Here is a 23,998-nt window from a genome sequence, read left to right on the forward strand (position 1 = left end):
CACACACACACACACACACACACACACACACACACACACACACGCACGCACACACCCTCCACTCAGATGGAAGGAGGTATATGGATTGCACAACAAGCTCCCTGACATCGTTAGCTGAACTGAGGCAGTGAGACGTGTGAACTAACGCCTGTTTACTGCTAAGGAGGGGAGGTGTAAGAGAAAGACCTCATGGAGAAATGGTGTTGGAGGCCAATGGAAACGACTTTGCCCTACATGCCTGTAATGGTCTATATACTCTGCTGGAGACAAGGTTTCTACAGGGAGGAAGTAGTGGTGCATTCAGATGTTATGCACTAAGGAAGGACACCTGACCCAAAAATTTTATGCACACACTTTATTTATGCAACGTAATATACACTGTGACAATATGCAGGCAAAATATCATCTTAAAAACGTTTTTTTCTTATTTTTTTCAAATGAGAAAAGACTGCTTGCTGTCTCTTACAGTAATTGAAAAACCTATACTGTATATATTAAACCTATATATTATTCTCCCATGTGAAGTCCCAATGTTACCAAATATAATTTTGCTTTATCTTACTACCTGTGCGTTCCTTCATGGAATACTTTTTCATTAAAAACCAAAACATAAAAAGGCAAAAACCATGAAAATCCTCCGAAAGTTCTTGTTTGAGATGTTCAGCCTATGATATTCTCTAATGATGTAGATCAGACGGTGGCATCTTGCCAACTTCATTAAAAAAAACAGCACTGCTGCTTAGGCAAAGTGCTACAATGGCAGTCTGAGGGAACACTAAAACGAGCCACATCTCCTTTTGAAAAAACTAAACAAAAACACTGGTAGTACATTCCTTTTTTCTTTACATCGGTAGACTCAGCTGTGAATTTAATCAGGCAAAAAAGTTTTCCCAGAGTGAACTTCCTGACTCGAAGTCCTGAAATGAACTCCTATTGGGCAAAAAAACATGTCCATATCCAGCTGCATCCAACCACAGACTTGGGAGGAAGTCCCAGGAGAGTTTTGTGCCAGAATGATCAGTCTATCACCAGTCTATCACCTTTGGAACAGATTTCCCAAATTAAAATCACATGGAGCTGATTTGCTGGTGTTTTTTTACAGTCTTTTTCGGCCTGCCAGTTGGGGAACCCTGCATTAGGGGAAAAACTCAAAATGGACATTAGATCAGCAACGAGAGGCTTCTCCACCATCTACCTCCTCATACTCATCTTCGTCATCTACAGACAGAGGGATATGGAAGTGAAGGATGAATGAAGAAAAACAGCAGCATCTATGGAAAGCTTAATGTTGCTTTTACCTAGCCTGTTTTCGGATCAATAAAGATGACAGACAGGAAACAAGGAAAGTAAATGAAATGACACAAGACAATTGAGATGCGCCCCCCAATCCCTCTAGGACCTGAGATGTTGACAATTGAGATGCACCCCCTAATCCCTCTAGGACCTGAGATGTTTGTAATTGAGATGCACCCCCCCCCCCATCCCTCTAGGACCTGAGATGTTTGTAATTGAGATGCACCCCCCAATCCCTCTAGGACCTGAGATGTTTGTAATTGAGATGCACCCCCCCATCCCCCTAGGACCTGAGATGTTTGTAATTGAGATGCACCCCCCAATCCCTCTAGGACCTGAGATGTTTGTAATTGAGATGCACCCCCCCATCCCCCTAGGACCTGAGATGTTTGTAATTGAGATGCACCCCCCAATCCCTCTAGGACCTGAGATGTTTGTAATTGAGATGCACCCCCCCATCCCCCTAGGACCTGAGATGTTTGTAATTGAGATGCACCCCCCCATCCCCCTAGGACCTGAGATGTTTGTAATTGAGATGCACCCCCCCATCCCCCTAGGACCTGAGATGTTTGTAATTGAGATGCACCCCCCCATCCCTCTAGGACCTGAGATGTTTGTAATTGAGATGCACCCCCCAATCCCTCTAGGACCTGAGATGTTTGTAATTGAGATGCACCCCCCCATCCCTCTAGGACCTTAGATGTTTGTAATTGAGATGTACCCCCCCATCCCCCTAGGACCTGAGATGTTTGTAATTGAGATGCACCCCCCAATCCCTCTAGGACCTGAGATGTTGACAATTGAGATGCACCCCCCCATCTTTGTAGGACCTGAGATGTTGACAATTGAGATGCACCCCCCCATCTTTGTAGGACCTGAGATGTTGACAATTGAGATGCACCCCCCATCCCTCTAGGACCTGAGATGTTGACAATTGAGATGCAGCCCCTCATCCCCCTAGGACCTGAGATGTTGACAATTGAGATGCAGCCCCTCATCCCTCTAGGACCTGAGATGTTGACAATTAAGATGCAGCCCCTCATCCCTCTAGGACTTGAGATGTTGACAATTGAGATGCAGCCCCTCATCCCTCTAGGACCTGAGATGTTTGTAATTGAGATGCACCCCCCAATCCCTCTAGGATCTGAGATGTTGACAATTGAGATGCACCCCCCATCCCTCTAGGACCTGAGATGTTGACAATTGAGATGCAGCCTCCCCATCCCTCTAGGATCTGAGATGTTTGTAATTGAGATGCAGCCCCTAATACCTCTAGGACCTGAGATGTTGACAATGACAGAGTCTCTGTGTGCAGGGGCAGACTTTTATTTATTTTTATTTGACCTTTATTTAACCAGACAAGTCAGTTAAGAACAAATTCTTATTTAAAATGACGGCCTACCAAAAGGCAAAACGCCTCCTGCGGGGACAGGGGGCTGGGATTAAAAAGAAAAAGAAAAAAAAGAAAGGAAAATATAAATATAGGACAGAACACACAGGACGACAAGAGAGACAACACAACACTACATAAAGAGAGACCTAAGACAACAACATACAGTAGCAAGGCAGCAACACATGACAACACGGCATGGTAGCAACAACATGGTAGCAGCACAAAACATGGTATAAACATTATTGGGCACAGACAACAGCACAAAGGGCAAGAAGGTAGAGACAACAATACATCACTGATTAACATAGAGAGACTCAGTGACAGAGCATCTGTGTGCAGAGATACTCAAGAAGACCTAGAGCTGGGACGATAAACTGGAAATGATCCATACCGATCATACAGGCATGTTGCTGATATCGTTCATTATGATAAGTAGCCTATACTAGAAAAATGTGAAGTTTGAAATTAAATGTTTGCTAATATGGGTGATTGTTATTGGGACTATTGATGGCTACGACTATCAAACTAGTAATAGTCGTTTATAGGATAATAAATAAATAAAACTATGGTGCACATTAATGTTATAAACTTATCGTTCTATTTATCACATCAATTCAGCCAATTTATCACAATATGGATTTTTGTCTATATCGCCCAGCTCTAATAAGACACTTCACGGTCAACTCTTCTGACCTGAGATGAAGTGGATGTTACGCAGAGCCCTGCCCACTCTCCAGGAGTTAACGGTGTAGTGATCCATCGCCTCATATCCACGCTCCACCTATCCAGGTGGGAGGTGCTCGACGCCTCCCCAATCCTGACACACACACACGGAGAGTCAGGCTTCCCTTATTTTGTGTGGTCTCCATAGATCTGTAAATAATGTGGTACATGAAACACACTTTGTTTGATCAAGAATTAGTGTTAGGCAGCAAATGTACTCACTTTCTAAGGAGGTCTTTTGCAGTGTGAAACTTAAATCAAGCCTGAATGTTGAGGAAGTGTGTTTGTGGCAGTCACCTGTAAGAAGACGGCCATCTCTGGTTACTCCATGGTCTGTATGCCTGTCCCTACGGTCCTACAGCTCCGCTCCAGGTGCTCTTTGTACTTCTTGGTTAAACCACGGAAGTAGTTAAGCTTCTCTTCCTGCTCGGCCGCCAACTTGAAACTTAAGTCCCTCTTTCTCTCCTCCAAGATGGCGTACAGATGGTCCAACTTCTCACACACCTGGGACTTCTGCCTCCTGCCGTTCTCCTGTACACAGGCAACCACACACACATGGACAGACAGATGGACACACGCAAGTGTTTTCTCCAGTTCTGTGCCTAGTGGACACGACCCAGTTCTGAACACGACCCAGCTCTACATGGCAATCCTGGGTAACACCACCACGAGTGACACAGAGGGGACTGGACCCGCTCCAGCTTCCTCCCTAGTACAGCTACTAGCTAGCTCATCAACTCCAGTGTGTGTGTGTGTTCTGCATGTGCACATCAGGGGTGTCCACTCTCTCCCCATCAGTTCTCCTCCTGGTTTGTCAGTGTGAGCGAGTGGGAAGGCAGTAACATTTTTGTGTGTTTCTTGGTATGTATGAGGGAGGAGAAGGAATCTCTGGAAACGTATGTGTTTATTCATGTGAGGCAGTACAACACAGGCAGTAGAACACCTAGTCATTTTTCTAAGTCTATGTGTGTATTTGGGGAATGGGGGTGGGGGGGGGGCTGATTACAGTAACATCCTGGTTTCAGTTGTCTGGCTGTGTGAGAGACACACAGACAGACAGAGACAGAAAGACAGGTGCTGCCACACTGGGCCAGTCACCTCTATGGTCTGGCAGGTCTCCTTTAACTGACTGATGATGCCCTGGATCCTGTCGTTGTTCCCCACCATCATCGCTATCCCGTCAGTCAACTCGGTCTGTGGCCGCCGCAGCACACGCACCAGCACGCACAACCACCCCCCCCCCCCCCCCCCCCCCCCCACACACACACACACACACACACACACACACACACACAACCACACAACAACACACAACCACAGGAACGAGAAGCCAAGAAGCATCAGTCACTGAGTGAGTTGCAATGCACTGACATATACACAGGAGGCAACTTTCCCAGTTGACCTACTGTACTGTAAATGTCTTGAAGAAGATGTCCTCACCTACATCAGCCAGTCCTCACCTTCTGTGTCTGGTACATGCTTTTGAGCGGCGCCACCTCACGGTCCTGGTGGGCTCCAAACACCTTGCACATGGAGCAGGTGGGCACGCTGTGGGTCACACAGTAGATGTTGACCTCCTCCTCCTCGTGCTCTTGGCACATGGCCTGCTCCTCCGTCCTCTCTGGGGCCGCTGACCTAGGGCTGCTGGAGGGGGAAGGAGACATGCTGAGACTCCCAACACTAGGGGTGCATCTTACTGTAATAGTATAGTGGCTTCCTCTCCTGATCAGATGAGGTTAGATTCAGGCTGCCTGCCCATGGTAACTGAACACCTCACCATGAAGTCAGAAGGTCATCATAGGTAACATCACATCCTGAGCCATGAGCATCTGTACAGACAGTATCTAAATGGAGTGTTGTGTGTGTCGTACAGGCCTTAAGGCATTAGTCACACTTCCTCCAAATACACACCACACACACACACCACACCCCACACACACCAAGTCTGTTGGAAGTATAGCATTGTGTGACTGACTTGTACCGGAAACCTCTTGCCAACCGAATCACCCCTCTGACTCACTGTGGGTCTATGGGTTCATATGGGCACCAGTGCTGAGTGACAGACACAATGCCTCCATCTCCCAACACAACACAAGGAGACACACAACATGACCCTCTTCTACTCCTTTCTCTCCCATTTTCTGTTGCCCTAGATGGTCCCTACTCCACTTCTATCTACAGTATACACACGCGCTCTCTTTCCGACTAGCAAGCACTCAAAAACATACAGTAAGTATCCCTCTTCTTCTCTCTTTTGTTCTCTCTGTCGAGCTAGTGAGTGTCCTCAAACACACAGAGCACCCCTCCCCTCCATTCCATCCCTCTCTCTCTCTCTCTCTCTCTCTCTCTCTCTCTGTCAAGCGAAAGATAGTTTTGTCTCAGAAATAAAGCCTGAAGCTTGATGTTGGATACAGGATAGTAGAGAGCTAGATTACATTGCCTCTGGGCTCCTATTCTTAAAAGCATGTAATCAGTTACATATAATCTGATTACAAAAAACTGTAACTGTAATCAGTTACGTTACCAGCAAAAATATTGTAATCCGATTACAGATTATTTTGGAAAACTGGATGACTACTTATTGGATTAAATTTCAATTCAGAAGGATGTTTGTGGGAAAAAATACACAGTAAGGCATTAGTCACACTTCTTCCAAATACACACACATACACACACACACACTATGACACCATTCGGTTTAAGGCGCAAGTTTAAGTTTATTCACCTGAGCGAGTCTGACCACAAGTCAGAGACCACTATGATGACACACCAAATGATGACCACCAATCAGAGACCACTATGATGACACACCAAATGATGACCACCAATCAGAGACCACTATGATGACACACCAAATGATGACCACCAATCAGAGACCACTATGATGACACACCAAATGATGACCACCAAACAGAGACCACTATGATGACACACCAAATGATGACCACCAATCAGAGACCACTATGATGACACACCAAATGATGACCACCAATCAGAGACCACTATGATGACACACCAAATGATGACCACCAATTAGAGACCACTATGATGACACACCAAATGTGTTTGATGGATCCTTTTTGTCTTCTTCTAATGCCTTCTTTGTCTTCTTCTAAATGGAAAGTAATGAGAAAACATAACTAAATGTGGGTAATCCAAAAGTTCTGTTACTGATAAAAAACTCAGACAGGTTAACTAGTAACTAACGGATTACATTTGAAAAGTAACCTACCCAACCCTGCTTCAAAGCAACATGTTCATCTCATGCATTCTTATAGCTCCAAACTCCCACCTCAAAGCAGTGATAAGACGACACTCTCACTACAAAAACCCTGAGACTTATTTTACCCGGAGTTAAATATAAACAGTAATCCTTCATGTAAATGCAATGTTTGTGAACTACATACTTCTTTAACTGTATTTAGCTCTAGCTGTTGTCACCGCTGTTTCTTCTGGAGGGATCCATCTACATGTTAGTAATTTAGCAGACACTACAGAGCAATTAGGGTTAAGTGCCTTGCTCAAGGGCACCTAGTCGGTTCGGGGATTCAAACCAGAAACCGTTCAGTTACTGGTCCAACATTCTTAACCGCTAGGCTACCTGCTGCCTGGTTAAAAACATCACCTGTATCTCATTATTTGTTTATCAACTCTAGTTTAGAAACTACTACTAGTCACGTTCACCAGCCACCATGTGTCTTTATAAGGCAGCCTGGAGGTCTGGTAAACAAGGTGAGAAAAGTAGTCAATATTGAAGAAAACATTCAGTATGAGTGGCACCAGGACTTTTTTCCTGAGAACAGTTTCAACACGTTTTGCATGTAGGTTGTATGAGTTTTTAATATTTCTATCAGAAGAGAAAATGTCACATTGCTATCATTATGAGTATCTCACTGTTCAATGCCCTAACTGACCTACTTTTAGAATTCCCTGTTCAATGCCCTAACTGAACACCTTTCACTGTTCTGTCTTCTTGTAGGAAATTCAGTGACATATTGGAAGTAGTTTAAAGCCTGGTAATGGAATAAGGGAAGCTAAGGAAATTACACATAGAAATGGATTTTGGCCGAAAGTCACAAAATGGAGTAACTGGATGTCTGTGCTTTCAGTCTGTGGTATAGTAGGATCCTGCAAATTGGACCACTTATGGTAGTGATGATGGTGGTGGTGGTGTCTCTCTGAGACGGTGGTTACTTTCTTTAATAATTACATTTTTAAATGATTACTGTAATAAGAACTGTACCGTACCTGTAACAAGCTAGCGAGTACATGGAGCAAATAGTGTCCCCCCAGTTTTCTCATCTGTTCATGCACCTTGGTTGGAAAGCAAAGTCCAGGTACCGGAAATATTATTTTTCCTTTGGACTCCTACAGTGTACGACTCTCTCACCTGGTGGACTCCTGTTTGAACATGTCGATGATGTTGTCCACCAGCAGGTTCCTCTGGAGCCCGTAGACCCCGTGGCGGTCCAGGACCACCTCGTGCCTGCAGGACGGGCACCGGAAACGGCCACCGGAGGTCAGTGACCCCCTCTGATTGGGAGGTATGGGTTGGAGGCTTAGACAGGATAGAACAGACGGAGGCATAATACAATGTAGACCAAATGTAACACCTATTATTGCTTATGGCTACTATTTCATGTGAAAACTGCAGTCACATTTGAGGCTACACAAAATTACATGGATGTACAAAGCTGAGATTGAACACTGGAATGGCTCGTGGCAACAAGATAATACAAAGCATAAAATGAGAACAATACAGAGGATCTGCGGTAGGCTACAGTGCATACAGATGTGGGATCTTAATTTGACCCTGCAGCAACAGGAAATGTGAATTATTGTGTAGGGGTTGATGCATTTCTGGCAAGGGCAAATCAAGTCTGAAAATGTTAAGTGGAAATTACAAAATGCAAACGCCTTTAAACATTGAATACACTGCATTTCTTGCTGTGCAGAAAATTCCCTGCAACAAAAGGGTGATCAAATGAAGATCTTACACCTGTAGCCCTAGTGCCTAGACAAGAACCAAACAAAAACAACATCCCCCTTTGTCAAACTAGTTGTTATAGATATAGAGAAACAAATAATAGTCTATGGATAATGCGTAGACACAGTTTAATCTATAGTTCTATCACTAGCCTTCTCTAAAATACTTTCCAATACTCCAATGTAATTGCAGGCCTACTTTACCTTAAAGATATCATTGGCACACTTTGTACAGAGGTTGTGTTGCCACGGTAAAATGACCACTGGTTTGGTAAATGTTTCCAGGCAGATGGAACAAATCAGCTGCTTCTCCAAGTTATCTATGACGTTTCTCTTCTGATGCACCCACTCCGTTTAGACAATAAAATAGTGTCAAAAGTGTCAAATTAATAATAGGCAATGGTTAATCCTGCTTCATAACGTCCCAAGCCGTTTAGTTCGGATTGAAGTTGAAAGAAGGGCCACAGTAATAGCACTGGTTCAAGCTGTTCCTCATACAGAGTTTCACGTGGCCCCCAATCTGGCAGCTCGAGCGAGTGTCAGGGCTGTTTTTAGAAAGTGTCACGTCAAAGGTTCCCATGTTTACTTGCCCATATATGAAACTGATACTAATTAGTGCATGAGCAGCTGATGTTTCCTTGCAGTAGGACTATAGTCTACAAGCTGACCCTATTTAATGTAAAGCTGTACACATGTCATCAAACTGTTAGCCTTTATGCAAATATCAATGTATAACAAACGTATCTGGGGCCCTAACCTAGTAAACGTAAATCCGGGACACTCCAATTAGTATGATACATTTCGTATGGTATGTATTCATTTGTGGATGTCCATCATCCATTTCGTATGATATCTTATGAATTACAATTCATATGATACAGTATGTTACGAATTCCAATTTGTTGTTGCTAACTTTAGCTAGGTGGCTAACGCTAAAGTTAGCTAGGTGGCTTACGTTAGCTAGGCTAAGGTTAGGGTTAAGGTTAGGGCCAGTGCTTAAATTGTAAAATGTGGAGACACATATTGTACAATATGAGGAGGAAATTATAGTCCTAAAAAAAGCTTTCACTGACTCACCCAATTACGCACAGCTCACTCGCTGGCGAACAATGTTTGCTCAATAGACCTTTCGGGAAGATGATAACATATTTTGGTAGTCAACAGTCATATTAGAGTCTTCTCTTTTAAGCAGCAGCCATTTACCTTCTAGTCTGTGTTTTCCTGCGATTGTATTTGAAATATTGCGAAAGGCTTGTTCTGGCTGCATGCTGTTCACTGACAGATTTGCCACATGTTCTATATGCCTTGTGGTTGGGCTACATAAACACAATCCACAGCTAGGCTATTTTTTAAAATAAGTTATTGGTCATCTGTGGTTAAATTACAGGCCTACTCCTGGTTTAGTATTCTGAATAAATGTATTTCTTTCTGAACTGACAGCAGTAATTCTACAACTTTGGCAAATGTATTTAAATGAACCAGGGGTGCTGCAGCTCTCCCAGCACCCTTCCCACGGCTATAATTCTATAAGGAAAGAAATGATCAAGTGCAATGCTGGAGAGATGAGAGTTGCAGGCTCATGTCTAGCAGAGAGAGGGAGCGAGATCATAGAAAGTGAATCTCAGTCTAGTTCTGAGATAGATACAGGAGTGCTTCTCTCTCTCACCACAGCAATGGCCATGCACTGGTCTCAAACATAGGCTATAATATTGAGCAAATCATAAGCCCAAATCATAAGCCCAAATCAAAATCTGCGTTTTAATATAACTTTTTTTTAGGGGGCAGGAGAATTAATGGGAATGCAACTCGAATGAACTCTGATTGCTTTTATTCAAATTTTTACATTGCAAACACTGCCGTATCCTGCTCCGGCAAATGAAGCACTGGTTAGGGTTAAGGTTAGGAGTTAGGTTAAAGAGTTAAGGCTAGGGGCAGGATTAGCTAACATGCTAAGTAGATGTAAAGTAGTATGTAGTTGCAAAGTTGCCCATGATTCAAACATACAACCTTTGGTTTGCTTGATGTTGGTGTTATACACTTACCCACCCACCCTACTTTTGACTCAAGTAACCTTCTCTCTTATGCAATCATAACCAACAAAACATATCATACTATTTTGAGTATCTCGGATTTACATCTACTATGTTACGTCTAGTCTATGAAACCAGGCTGGTTGTTCTGGGGCAAAACATGCTATGGTAGGATAGACATATTGGACTGATAAGACAAATGATGTGCTGATAAGAAACAGGTACAGGTGGGCATGGCTGCGTTATTATTGGAATAGATGGATGGATAGAGGTTACTTGATGTATTATGGCATTTTAAAATAATGTGTACCTTTATAAAAATGTATCCGATTATGTGATCAGAATCATGAACAGTGTCTCGAACAAAAAGTAATATCTCGCGCTGGAAATACCGCAGGTGCAGATCTATAAGAGGCACATTCACGTCTCAAATACATTCTAATCGTTCAGATACATTATAGCCACGCATCTACCCAGCATATTTCCTAAGCATAAAAACCAACCCGTGCGCGGCAGAAGGCCAGTTGTGTAAAGCCCGTAGCATGATTTTGATTTTTTTGAGACATGGTTCGATCCCACCCAGGGACACATGATTATTTACAATACTTTTTACACTGTACTTAAAACATTAATCATATGATAACAAAGTTTTCTCTGTTTATTAAAATAAACTGCATTGTTGTTAAGGGCTTGTAAGTAAGCATCTAACGGTAAGGTCTACACCAATGGAATTCGGCGCATGTGACAAATACAATTTAATTTGATAAACATAAGAGAGTTTATTCCCTTAGATCTTGGTACACTGTACTTAAAACAATAATGACAATGACAACAACAACAACAATAATAATAATAATAATGACAACAATAATTACAAGTTTTAATAAAGGTTTTTTGTCTTCCATTCTTTATTATAATAATGTTTATTCCCTCAGACAATTTTTTTTTACAGGAGAGGAAGGGACCCATTGTTATTAACTAGTTTTACAGGAGAGGAAGGGACCCACTGTTATTAACTAGTTTTACAGGAGAGGAAGGGACCCACTGTGATTAACTAGTTTTACAGGAGAGGAAGGGACCCACTGTTATTAACTAGTTTTACAGGAGAGGAAGGGACCCACTGTGATTAACTAGTTTTACAGGAGAGGAAGGGACCCACTGTGATTAACTAGTTTTACAGGAGAGGAAGGGACCCACTGTTATTAACTAGTTTTACAGGAGAGGAAGGGACCCACTGTGATTAACTAGTTTTACAGGAGAGGAAGGGACCCCACTGTTATTAACTAGTTTTACAGGAGAGGAAGGGACCCACTGTGATTAACTAGTTTTACAGGAGAGGAAGGGACCCACTGTGATTAACTAGTTTTACAGGAGAGGAAGGGACCCACTGTTATTAACTAGTTTTACAGGAGAGGAAGGGACCCACTGTGATTAACTAGTTTTACAGGAGAGGAAGGGACCCACTGTTATTAACTAGTTTTACAGGAGAGGAAGGGACCCACTGTTATTAACTAGTTTTACAGGAGAGGAAGGGACCCACTGTGATTAACTAGTTTTACAGGAGAGGAAGGGACCCACTGTGATTAACTAGTTTTACAGGAGAGGAAGGGACCCACTGTTATTAACTAGTTTTACAGGAGAGGAAGGGACCCACTGTTATTAACTAGTTTTACAGGAGAGGAAGGGACCCACTGTTATTAACTAGTTTTACAGGAGAGGAAGGGACCCACTGTGATTAACTAGTTTTACAGGAGAGGAAGGGACCCACTGTTATTAACTAGTTTTACAGGAGAGGAAGGGACCCACTGTGATTAACTAGTTTTACAGGAGAGGAAGGGACCCACTGTTATTAACTAGTTTTACAGGAGAGGAAGGGACCCACTGTGATTAACTAGTTTTACAGGAGAGGAAGGGACCCACTGTTATTAACTAGTTTTACAGGAGAGGGAGGGACCCACTGTTATTAACTAGTTTTACAGGAGAGGAAGGGACCCACTGTTATTAACTAGTTTTACAGGAGAGGAAGGGACCCACTGTTATTAACTAGTTTTACAGAAGAGGAAGGGACCCACTGTTATTAACTAGTTTTACAGGAGAGGAAGGGACCCACTGTTATTAACTAGTTTTACAGGAGAGGAAGGGACCCACTGTTATTAACTAGTTTTACAAGAGAGGAAGGGACCCACTGTTATTAACTAGTTTTACAGGAGAGGAAGGGACCCACTGTTATTAACTAGTTTTACAGGAGAGGAAGGAACCCACTGTTATTAACTAGTTTTACAGGAGAGGAAGGGACCCACTGTTATTAACTAGTTTTACAGGACAGGAAGGGACCCACTGTTATTATCTAGTTTTACAGGAGAGGAAGGGACCCACTGTGATTAACTCGTTTTACAGGAGAGGAAGGGACCCACTGTTATTAACTAGTTTTACAGGAGAGGAGGGGACCCACTGTGATTAACTCGTTTTACAGGAGAGGAAGGAACCCACTGTTATTAACTAGTTTTACAGGAGAGGAAGGGACCCACTGTTATTAACTAGTTTTACAGGAGAGGAAGGGACCCACTGTTATTAACTAGTTTTACAGGAGAGGAAGGGACCCACTGTTATTAACTAGTTTTACAGGAGAGGAAGGGACCCACTGTTATTAACTAGTTTTACAGGAGAGGAAGGGACCCACTGTGATTAACTAGTTTTACAGGAGAGGAAGGGACCCACTGTTATTAACTAGTTTTACAGGAGAGGAAGGGACCCACTGTTATTAACTAGTTTTACAGGAGAGGAAGGGACCCACTGTGATAAACTAGTTTTACAGGAGAGGAGGGGACCCACTGTGATTAACTAGTTTTACAGGAGAGGAAGGGACCCACTGTTATTAACTAGTTTTACAGGAGAGGAAGGAACCCACTGTTATTAACTAGTTTTACAGGAGAGGAAGGGACCCACTGTGATTAACTAGTTTTACAGGAGAGGAAGGGACCCACTGTTATTAACTAGTTTTACAGGAGAGGAAGGGACCCACTGTTATTAACTAGTTTTACAGGAGATGAAGGGACCCACTGTTATTAACTAGTTTTACAGGAGAGGAAGGAACCCACTGTGATTAACTAGTTTTACAGGAGAGGAAGGGACCCACTGTTATTAACTAGTTTTACAGGAGAGGAAGGGACCCACTGTTATTAACTAGTTTTACAGGAGAGGAAGGAACCCACTGTTATTAACTAGTTTTACAGGAGAGGAAGGGACCCACTGTTATTAACTAGTTTTACAGGACAGGAAGGGACCCACTGTTATTATCTAGTTTTACAGGAGAGGAAGGGACCCACTGTGATTAACTAGTTTTACAGGAGAGGAAGGGACCCACTGTTATTAACTAGTTTTACAGGAGAGGAGGGGACCCACTGTGATTAACTCGTTTTACAGGAGAGGAAGGAACCCACTGTTATTAACTAGTTTTACAGGAGAGGAAGGGACCCACTGTTATTATCTAGTTTTACAGGAGAGGAAGGGACCCACTGTGATTAACTAGTTTTACAGGAGAGGAAGGGACCCACTGTTATTAACTAGTTTTACAGGAGAGGAAGGGACCCACTGTTATTAACTAGTTTTACAGGAGAGGAAGGGACCCACTGTGATAAACTAGTTTTACAGGAGAGGAGGGGACCCACTGTGATTAACTAGTTTTACAGGAGAGGAAGGGACCCACTGTTATTAACTAGTTTTACAGGAGAGGAAGGGACCCACTGTTATTTACTAGTTTTACAGGAGAAGAAGGAACACACTGTGATTAACTATTTTTATAGGAGAGGAAGGGACCCACAGTTATTAACTAGTTTTACAGGAGAGGAAGGGACCCACTGTTATTAACTAGTTTTACAGGAGAGGAAGGGTCCCACTGTTATTAACTAGTTTTACAGTTTTTCAAGCAAGATGACGTCACAGACTCCCATCAGACCAACACTTTGAATGCCTAACAAGTTATCTAAAAAACACTGTTTTGTTAAAAATCTATTTTTTACGCTTTAGTGCGTGTACTTTACTCTGTTTATAGTTGGGATATCGCTGGAGGACGTTTTGACATCGCTGGAGGACGTTTTGTATTTGGAGGACTTTGCATTTGCCATTTCCGTCGAATGCATTCAGTTGTACAATTGACTAGGTAACCCCCTTTTCCTTTCCCTTTGATGCATATAAAAACAATATAAAAAACAAGAGAAGATTGCTTTACGTTGAGGTTTAATAGAATGAAATCAAAGGAATATTTATGAGTGTTAGAGCACAATGGAAAGGCATGTATCTTACTCATAAAGACAACTCTAAAGCAGCTCATAGAGAATATTACTTTGAGGTTTACTTGAATGAAATCAAAGCCATAGTTATGATAGTGTTGGAGCACAACCCTTTATATAACAAACTTATTCACACACCAGCTATAGCAATTAGTTTATGATACAAGACATATTCACCACGATTAGAATAAATGGTTGGCCTTTGTGTAACATTTACACAAAATAGTAATGGACAATAATATATACAGTGATATCCAGCAATGTAAAAGAATGGACAGTACCTGTGAAATAAATACAAATCAAACGAGTCCAAACCACTTCCATTAATGGAAATAGATTTTCAGCTCCTATTTATTTCTGTGTGTGTGTGTCTGTAGAGTCACTCCCCCTTCTACACCATCCATCTCCACCTTTCAGTCTCATAAAAGGCAGACTGTTGGAGCTCCCTCCAAAGCCCAGTGCAAGGTACAGGGAAAACACTTTGGCTAGGCAGTAGATCTTTTCCTGCCACTCAAGGTAAGCCGGTATGTGTGTGAGGGCTGTTGGGGCCTTGTTTCAGCGGCTGGTGGCAGAACCTGTACAGACGGCCGGAGGGATGCTGCTCTAAGGATTTTTTCTTTTCTCAGTTCGTCCATTCCTCACTCCTTCCTCTGCATCGAGGCCTCCAGCTCCCATTGAAACAAGGCAGCCGCAGAAAAATCCTCAAATGGTATCCTTGAATTGGTGAGGTTTTCTGCTGTGTAAGTGCAGGTGGAAGGGGATGTGGCATTTCGTTACTCTCTGCAGTAACATAATGTCACAGCTGTGCGTCTCTAGAGATTCTCTGGGCTGGTGTTAAGAGCACAGCAGATCCACCCACTCCAGGGTCTCTTCCTCCCCGTGGTGCCCTGACCAGTAGGACATCACTGGCAGTTCTAATGGGCTCTGTCCATGGGCCGTGGTCCATGATGAAAAGGCAACCTCATCTCTTGATGGGCCCAGTGGAGAATCTTTCAAGGGCAGTGGTAGAGGTGGGCTTGGCAGATCTGAAAGAGAGGCACAATATTATTTTAATGACAAAGCCTTTACTATACACTAACCTAAATCAAGTGTGTGTGTGTGTGTTAGAATGAGTTAGTGCCTGCACACATAATTATGTGTGTGATATCATTTGAATTACCTGTATGCAGCAGGAACTCTTCAGAGCAATCCTCTTTTGTTGTGTCAGGAGCTGGTGCCAAAGGGGAAGGGAACAGGACAACCTGTAGGGAGAACCACTGTTAGAGCCAGGCCTGCGCTGCTGGGCCCGGATCGGTCTCAGCAGAGGAGAGCCAGGTCATGCATGTCATCCCTCTCCTGAATTAGAGGCCCAATTACCTTAAATGAGAATAATCATAAAGCTAAACTATGCGAGTGAGTGAGCGTGTAATTGAGAGGCGGAAAGTGAACTGTGTGATCATGTCAATGTGCTGTTTCTTTTTTGTTGCATTCAGTCACTTAATGCACAATATGAGCTTTTCCTGACTGCTCAGTGTACTCGCCATGGCAACCAATGGTGTGTGTGTGTGTTCATATGACACAAAAGTTTGTCAAACTGACCGAGTCCTTGTAGTAGGACATTCAAAGATTAGCTTTGGCATCAACTACTAGCGTACAGTAGAAAGGATATCAAACATTCAGATCTGGATTGACATAGGGTTAATCATGTGAATTTACAAAACCTCTAGGGCTTATTCATCACTCGCGTTTAACAACAGATGGGGCCTCCCGAGTGGCACAGTGGTCACTGGAGATCCTGGTTCGAGTCCAGGCTCTGTCGTAGCGGACCGGGAGACCCATGGGGCGGTGCACAATTGGCCCAGCATCTTCCGGGTTAGGGGAGTGTTTGGCCGGCAGGGATGTCCTTGCTCTAGCGACTCTAGTGGTGGGCCTGGCGCTGACACGGTCGCCAGGTGTACGGTGTTTCCTCCAACGGTGTTTCTGGGTTAAGTGGGCATTGTGTCAAGAAGCAGTGCGGCTTGGTTGGGTCGATTTTTTCAGAGGACACATGGTTCTTGACCTTTGTCTCTCCCGAGTCTGTACGGGAGTTTCAGCGATGAGACAAGACTGTAACTACCAATTGGATACCATGAAATTGGGGGTAAAAAAACATTCATTTTTTAAAATGAGTTTAACAACAGATGTAGGTTACATTGCAAGTGTGCACACCCCTCTCAACCCTTGTGATATGTATTAATTGGCACAACCGTTGTTGACAAATGCATTACGTATCTGTTGTTCGACCTGAGTGTAGACTAAGCCTGTTCATGCTCCAATTCATGTCAGTCACTCTAAATCTAAATATCAACTTGAGTGATCTTAATTTTACTCAATTCGAAGTCAGATCTCTGGTCTTTCCTGCTAGGGTCAGGCGGCTTGTCGTTCGGGAATGGAGGACCTCGGATAATGGAATATTAACATGAAGTATGCATAACTTATAAAGATATATACGGCACCCACAATGGTGGCAGCTTTTTGTTTGCTGTGTGTTTAAAAACAATAGCACACCATGCTCAATGAAATATATGGAAATCATTCTCAATCTAAGTATCATCTGTAAATGAATGACACCAGGTGTGTCTCATCTGACTTAGAATTGCTGATACTAACTATCTTTGTCTATTTTTTTTTTTTGAAAATCTGCCACTGAAGCACAAACTTCTATCTAGTGAGAGTGCACAGAATATTTTAGCTTTAATTACCTGGTTGTCCCATTGAAGACTACTTTTTCATGGGAGACCTGCTGGTATGGATAAAGGCTTGAGTATTTTCACTCTTTAAAGCAGGGAAATAGCTAAACAATTGACACCACCACAGCTGCATGAATTTGTGATCTCTCCATATGTTCATTTATCAATTTCTAACCCCAATTAGCTAGACAGAAGTTTTCAGGCTGCATTGTTGTCATTCAGTAAAGGTGTAACTTAGCTAGCTACTGTAACGTTACTATACTAGCCTACTGTAGCCTACAACCAAGCTAGATAGCTAGCTACAAAGAAAGCAATCCATTTCATCAACAGTCTTTTTAGCTAAATATATGTAGCTAGTGTGATCGCATGCTAAACAACTTATGAGATTATTAGAAAGTTCCAAAAGCAAAAGTGACACCTGTCTTTTTGGGGAGTGCTGCTCTGCTAGCTAGTTAGCTTTGTGGCTAGCTATCTTGGACATAAATGAGAGAAAACAATTGCAGTTGTGTTGTTTCCAGATGGTGAAATGCCAGATCGGTCTGTAATAACAAACTTAAACCTCTACGGGATCAGTGTACCCCCCGCGGAACGGTTGAGCTAATGTAGGCTAATGTGATTAGCAAAAATCCCAGGTCATATCTGATATGGGCAGAAAGCTTAAATTCTTGTTAATCTAACTGCACTGTCCATTGTAGCTATTACAGTAAAAGAATACCATGCTATTGTTTGAGGAGAGTGCACTTACGAACTTCGAAATGTATTAATAAACCAATTAGGCACATTTGGGCAGCCTTGATACAATATTTTGAACAGCTATGCAATGGTTTGTTGGATCAGTCTAAAACTTTGACACATACACTGCTGCCATCTAGTGGACAAAATCTAAATTGCACCTGGGCTGGAATAATACATTATGGCCTTTCTCTTGCATTTTAAAGATGATGGTACAAAAAATAATCAAGTTTTTTTCTTTGTATGATCTTTTACCAGATCTAATGTGTTATTTTCTCCTACATTCATTTCACATTTCCACAAACTTCAAAGTGTTTCCTTTCAAATGGTATTAAGAATATGCATATCCTTGCTTCAGGTCCTGAGCTACAGGCAGAGATTTGGGTATGTCATTTTAGACTTAAAAAAAAAAGGTCTGATCCTTATTAAAGTACAAAAGGGAAAATAAATAAACAGAAATATGGGTTGTATTTACAATGCTGTTTGTTCTTCACTTGTTGATCTTTTTCTTGTGGCAACAGGTCACAAATCTTGCTGCTGTGATGGCACACTATGTGTCTCTAATATGGTCATACATTTGGCAGGAGGTCAGGAAGTGCAGCTCAGCTTCCACCTCATTTTGTGGGCAGTGTGCACATAGACTACGGTGGCCTTTCTCAATAGCAAGTCAAAGATTTCCTTAAATTTGGGTCAATCACAGTGGTCAGGTACTATGCCACTGTGTACTCTCTGTTTAGTGCGAAATATTATTTTTTACACTTCCAATGTGTCAAGTAATTATCTTTTTGTTTTCTCATGACTTGGTTGGGTCTAATTTTGTTGCTGTCATTTGGTTCTGTGGGGTCTGTTTGTGTTTGTGAACAGAGCCCCAGGACCAGCTTGCTTAGGGGACTCTTCTCCAGGTTCATCTCCTTGTGTAGGTGATGGCTTTGTTGTGTAAGGTTTGGGAATCGCTTCCTTTTAGGTGGTTGTAGAATTTAACATCTCTTTTCTGGATTTTGATAATTAGCGGGTATCGCCCTAATTCTGCTCTGCATGCTTTATTTGGTGTTCTACGTTGTACACGGAGGATATTTTTGCAGAATTCTGCATGCAGTCTCAATTTGGTGTTTGTCCCATTTTGTGAATTCTTGGTTGGTGAGCGGACCCTAGACCTCACAACCATAAAGGGCAATGGGTTCTATAACTGATTCAGGTATTTTTAGCCAGATCCTAATTGCTATGTCGAATATATTACACCCATAGCGATAAGACTTACCATAGAGATGAGCAGGAAAAGTTAAGGAAAGTATATCAGGCTACCGCTATAACGCGTGGTATAAGCTATAACGCGTGGTATAAGCTATAACGCGTGGCTGGCCATGCCTGCGCGAAATATCGCCACAAAGTAATTTAAATATTTACTCACGTTTACTTAAATTTCGTCACGCGCTGGGACGGGAAAAGTTTTGGAGAATGCGGGCATCGATCCCGCTACTTCTCGCATGCTAAGCGAGCGCTCTACCATTTGAGCTAATTCCCCACATAACTAAAAAAGAAGCAGTGGATAAAATGAATACAGCAGGCTATCTCGAGTGCTGTTTTGAGTGAAGCTACGATGTTGCTACTTCCCTTGCAGTGAAACATTTTCAGGCAGTTCTTTCTCAGCACTAGCACCTATGTGAAGCTAGACACACTAGTGGAATTGCGGTTTGCCTTCAAAATAAAAGTCCCTGATTAAAAAACTGTTCATATTGCACTGTGAACGTATGACACTTCAGAATTGCATTGGGAGCATAATTATATTTCACTGTACAGACTTACCTATGAATTGTGAATCAGTCTATTCAGTGACACTCACAAAACACAACTATAAAGAGTTGTTATTAGCTCTTCTTGCAGGACTTTGACTGTGGGAAATGACCTCACCAGTCAGCCTATGGTGCTTACTGACATTCATATTGGACTGTGGATTCATGAAATGGAGTATCATTCTACTCAATGACACCCAGAGAACACAACTGTAAAGATTTGACAAACATTTTGTGTGTTGTAGCTCATATTGCGGGACTCTGAAACCATTGTAAAATTAACCACATTAAGCTTACCAGTCAACCTACTATGTGTTTTGCACATACATTTTTCACTGAAAATGACACCCACAGAAAACAACTGTGAAGTTTACACAAATATTAGCATTGTAGCTCTTATTGTGCGGTGCCAGGATAAAGTGATAAGGGGGCAATTGAAATCGGTGAGGGGCCAGAGGTGGCACAATTTTGGGGTTTTTTTGCATTGGAATTACTTCTGCTTATATACCACAATAAACATAAAGTTAAAATGCAGCGACTTCTACACCATTGATTGAGTGCTTTTGAAGTGACACTGGCACTAAATCTGTAGCTTATCTCTGCTGCGCTGTATCAGTACAATGGATAGTACCCTACACACTAAAGTAAGTTTTGGTAATGAATTTAGGCTACAAGATAGATAGGGTAATTCACCTAGAGTATTACTGACAGCCTATGTGAATGCAGCCGTACACACAGCTGTCTTACCTAAATAATGCAAACTAAATGCTGAAAGTAGTAGCCTAGTTATTAATACATGCAAACAAAATGACTGGATAATAATTTGGCTTAGAATACTGACACGACTGTGAATGCGAACAAATGAATGCGAACAAAACAAAACAGCTATACCAAGTAGGCCTAGTAAACAAAATAACAGATCAATAATGGCACGGAAAAATCTATATTTAGGCTCGTTACATTAACAGTAACAAATGCAGTAAACAAAAGGTGAATGGAGATCAAATAACCAAAACATAGCCTACAGCCTACAGTGAGATGCAGCCATGCACAGCTGTCTTGTCAAATTAACAGGCCTATAGGCCCGCTTCATACATGGAAAATCATGGCGCTCATGAGTTCAGCGACACGTTGTGATGTGGCACAATTATATAGAATTCTGCTTATATCACACTATACCACAATAAACATAAAAGTTCAAATGTTGAAACCATTGAGCGCTTTTGACAAAGAAGTGACAGTTTGGCGTGAAATCGTTGCGGTGCTCTATCAGCTCCATGGACAGTGGCCTACATACTAAAGCAAGGCCATTGAAAACCTACTGTAGGCTAGTGGCTAAGGAAGTCATTTTGCCATTCCATACCCTAGGTTTTTGATGAAATGACGCCAATGGCTATACCACCCAAGATTTTTATAAAAACCAACCAGCTGGCCTCCCGAGTGGCACAGCAGTCTAAGGCACTGCATCACAGTGCTTGAGGCATATCTACAGACCTGGGTTTGATCCCAGGCTGTGTCACAACTGGCCTTGACCTGGAGTCCCATAGGGCAGTGCACAATTGGCCCTGTGTCGTCCGGGTAAGGGGATGGTTTGGCTCATAGCGCTCTAGTGACTCCTTGTGGTGGCCTGGGTGCCTGCAGGCTGACAGTGTCATCAGTTGAATGGTGTTTCCTCTGACACATTGGTGTGGGTGGGTGTTAAGGAGCGCGGTTTGGTGGGTCATGTTTCAGAGGATGCATGACTCGACCTTCACCTCTCCCAAGTTGCAGCAATGAGACATCTTAATTGGATATGACAAAATATATATTTTTTTAACTACTAGATTTTTTTTCTTCAGAAGAGTTGCAGCCTCCTTGATGCTCTGTGGAACTTCCTGAGAAATCGATCGTTCAATTCTCCCCGAAATCTTCTTGTAAGATCCCCATGCTTCATCTGTGCCGACTGAACACGTTTGTCAAAGTGGAAAATTTGTTCTCGCATGTAGCTGTGGACGCACCAAAAGTCAATCCATGTGTCAGTGCAGTAAGCATGGTCGGCATAGCAGAGAGAGGCCCAGAGAATCGTTGCAGGATATCAAGTGGTGTCCATTTGACCTAATTGGAGCAGGAGCGGGCGATTTCAGTCTGCAAAAACTGGCGAGCGACATTAAACTCAGCTTCCACCAAATGTGTTTTGCTTTGATCCAGTAATGCTTTCACTGACCTTTTTTACATCTAGAAAGTCATGGCTCTCTGGGTCAAGGGCACACAGGGCCTCCACCAGTTGGCTGTTGCATTCGCTGAATCATTCTGACATTTCACCAATGACAGCATCCAAGAACAGCCTTTTACACTCAGTCTCTTCTCCTCTGTCCTCCTGGCCTACTGTACTGTCCACCACGTATTGCTGGATATTTATACATACATAACTTTGTTATTTGCTTGGTACTGGTGGTGTGTCAGTGCCATTGGCACTGAACTGCGCCCAAATGTCTTCTCGGGGGACTCAAATGCACTATGGACAACTTTAACTCCAGTGTAAAGATCTGTTGCTTTTGCCTTGAGCAATTTGTTTGGAGGGTTGAGAAGACTGAGGATTCTGTGTGCCATGGTGGCTTTAAACTTAAAGCCGGGTCTGTCACTGCCTTCAGCAGCCCTGTAGCCTCGAGTCTTACTTCTGTGTTGTACGAACACATGCATTTGGTGTCTGAGAGGAACTTCACAATGCTGTCACAACTTTTAACAACCACTGAGACAGGAGCCAGGCTTTGTTTGGGTACTTTGGAGAAGCCAATTTCTGATATCCATCGTGGCAGTGGCAGATTAGCTGGTTCGAGCTAGCTAAATAGGCAAGCCTAATAAGACCAACGCTTTTACAGCGAGCTAAGAAGCTAATTAAACTCCGTAGCGGTGGGGTTTGATGCTGAGTTGAGTGAAGCAGCTTCAACGGTAAACTTGACACCGCCCTTATAAATCAAAATAAAATATTACAGGCGAAGGCATATCATATTATTCACTTCTCACAGATGAGAAGCGTTCTTTCCTGCTTTTTATGGAAACCCAATGGAAGCATACCTAACCGCCACAGTGGCTTTCCATAGCCCCCTACACACATCGTGGTGCCCTCTGTCTATTGTGTTGACACAGCACAGCGGAGATACAGATTTTGCGTCAACCTGTCACTCAATCATTTGAACTTTTTGGCTGTTTTTTTTATATAAGAACATAAAACTGAGGGGGCACAAGTTTCAACTGAGGGGGCTAAGAACCTCTTCTACCCCGTTATGGAACCAGGCCCGGGAAATCACCTGCAGGGTGCAGCCTTACCTATGGATTGTAGATCAATGAAATTGGGTATCAGTCTACTTAGTAACACTCACAGAACACAACTGTGAAGAGAATACACAAATATTAGCATCATAGCTCAGGACTCTGAAACCACTGTGAAATGAGCCACATTAAGCTTAACAGTCAACCTACTATATGTGTATTGGACATTCAAATTGCACTGTACAGGATTGAGGATCAATTAAGTATCAGTCTTCTCAGAGACACCCAGAGAACACAGCTGTGAAGAGTTTACACAAATATTAGCACCGTAGCTGTTATTACGGGACTTTGACTGTGGGAAATCACCTCCCCAGTCAGCCTATTGTGCGTATTGACATTCAAATTACACTGCACAGACTTAACTGTGAATTGTGGATGAATTAAATGGTGTATCAGTCTACTCAGTGACACCCACAGAACACAACTGTGAAGAGATTACACAAATACTGGTGTTGTAGCTCATATTTAACTTTTTTAGTGTGAAATTAACAAATTATTGTCTTTTGTAGCCTTTATATAACAACATTCCGATCTTGTTAATGATTATTTAGTCCAAATATGACATGATTCCACTATTTGTAATCAGTGGTGTAAAGTACTTAAGTAAAAATTCTTGAAAGTACTACTTGAATGCTTCGCAGGACAGGAAAATTGTCTAATTCACACACTTATCAAGAGAACATCCCTGGTCATCCCTACTGCCTCTGATCTGGCGGACTCACTAAACACATGCTTTGTTTGTAAA

At 42.5% G+C, this 23,998-nt stretch overlaps 1 protein-coding gene, 1 long non-coding RNA gene and 1 other non-coding gene across 7 annotated transcripts; all 3 read right to left on the bottom strand.

The window, feature by feature from the left end:
- Nucleotides 1–287: 287 nt before the first annotated feature.
- LOC115150918 (tripartite motif-containing protein 55) lies at nucleotides 288–8,933 on the bottom strand. Of its 5 annotated transcripts, none has more exons than XR_003867178.1 (7): nucleotides 8,600–8,933; nucleotides 7,800–7,942; nucleotides 4,870–5,053; nucleotides 4,508–4,603; nucleotides 3,707–3,940; nucleotides 3,380–3,559; nucleotides 288–1,040 (listed from the first exon to the last, which is right to left on the bottom strand). XR_003867178.1 is itself a non-coding variant. In XM_029694749.1 (6 exons), the coding sequence occupies exons 2-5, from the start codon at nucleotides 7,820–7,822 to the stop codon at nucleotides 3,731–3,733; spliced, it is 513 nt and encodes a 170-aa protein (XP_029550609.1). In that variant the 5' UTR covers nucleotides 7,823–7,942; nucleotides 8,600–8,933; the 3' UTR covers nucleotides 2,884–3,559; nucleotides 3,707–3,730. The 5 variants fall into 5 exon arrangements, 2 of the variants coding, with proteins under 2 accessions (XP_029550609.1, XP_029550629.1); XR_003867176.1 differs by lacking the exon at nucleotides 288–1,040 and adding an exon at nucleotides 2,490–2,729; XR_003867177.1 differs by lacking the exon at nucleotides 288–1,040 and adding an exon at nucleotides 2,814–2,832.
- Nucleotides 8,934–14,644: 5,711 nt separating this feature from the next.
- LOC115150933 (uncharacterized) lies at nucleotides 14,645–17,999 on the bottom strand. The gene is made up of 2 exons (XR_003867181.1): nucleotides 15,874–17,999; nucleotides 14,645–15,739 (listed from the first exon to the last, which is right to left on the bottom strand). It is a non-coding gene; the product is annotated as an uncharacterized LOC115150933 (long non-coding RNA).
- A 1,604-nt stretch (nucleotides 18,000–19,603) lies between these two features.
- trnaa-agc (transfer RNA alanine (anticodon AGC)) lies at nucleotides 19,604–19,676 on the bottom strand. The gene has a single exon. It is a non-coding gene; the product is annotated as a tRNA-Ala (tRNA).
- Between the last annotated feature and the right edge of the window lie 4,322 nt (nucleotides 19,677–23,998).

This window comes from Salmo trutta, chromosome 2, assembly GCF_901001165.1.
Source record: "Salmo trutta chromosome 2, fSalTru1.1, whole genome shotgun sequence".
NCBI classification, from domain to species: Eukaryota; Metazoa; Chordata; class Actinopteri; order Salmoniformes; family Salmonidae; genus Salmo; species Salmo trutta.

Coding starts and splice junctions, on each gene's coding strand:
- LOC115150918 (XM_029694749.1), bottom strand. CDS start 7,822: ATGTTCAAACAGGAGTCCACCAG. Junction 4,604..4,869: donor GCATGTACCAGACACAGAAG/GTGAGGACTGGC, acceptor CGGCGGCCACAG/ACCGAGTTGACTGACGGGAT. Junction 3,941..4,507: donor AGACCTGCCAGACCATAGAG/GTGACTGGCCCA, acceptor GCCTGTGTACAG/GAGAACGGCAGGAGGCAGAA.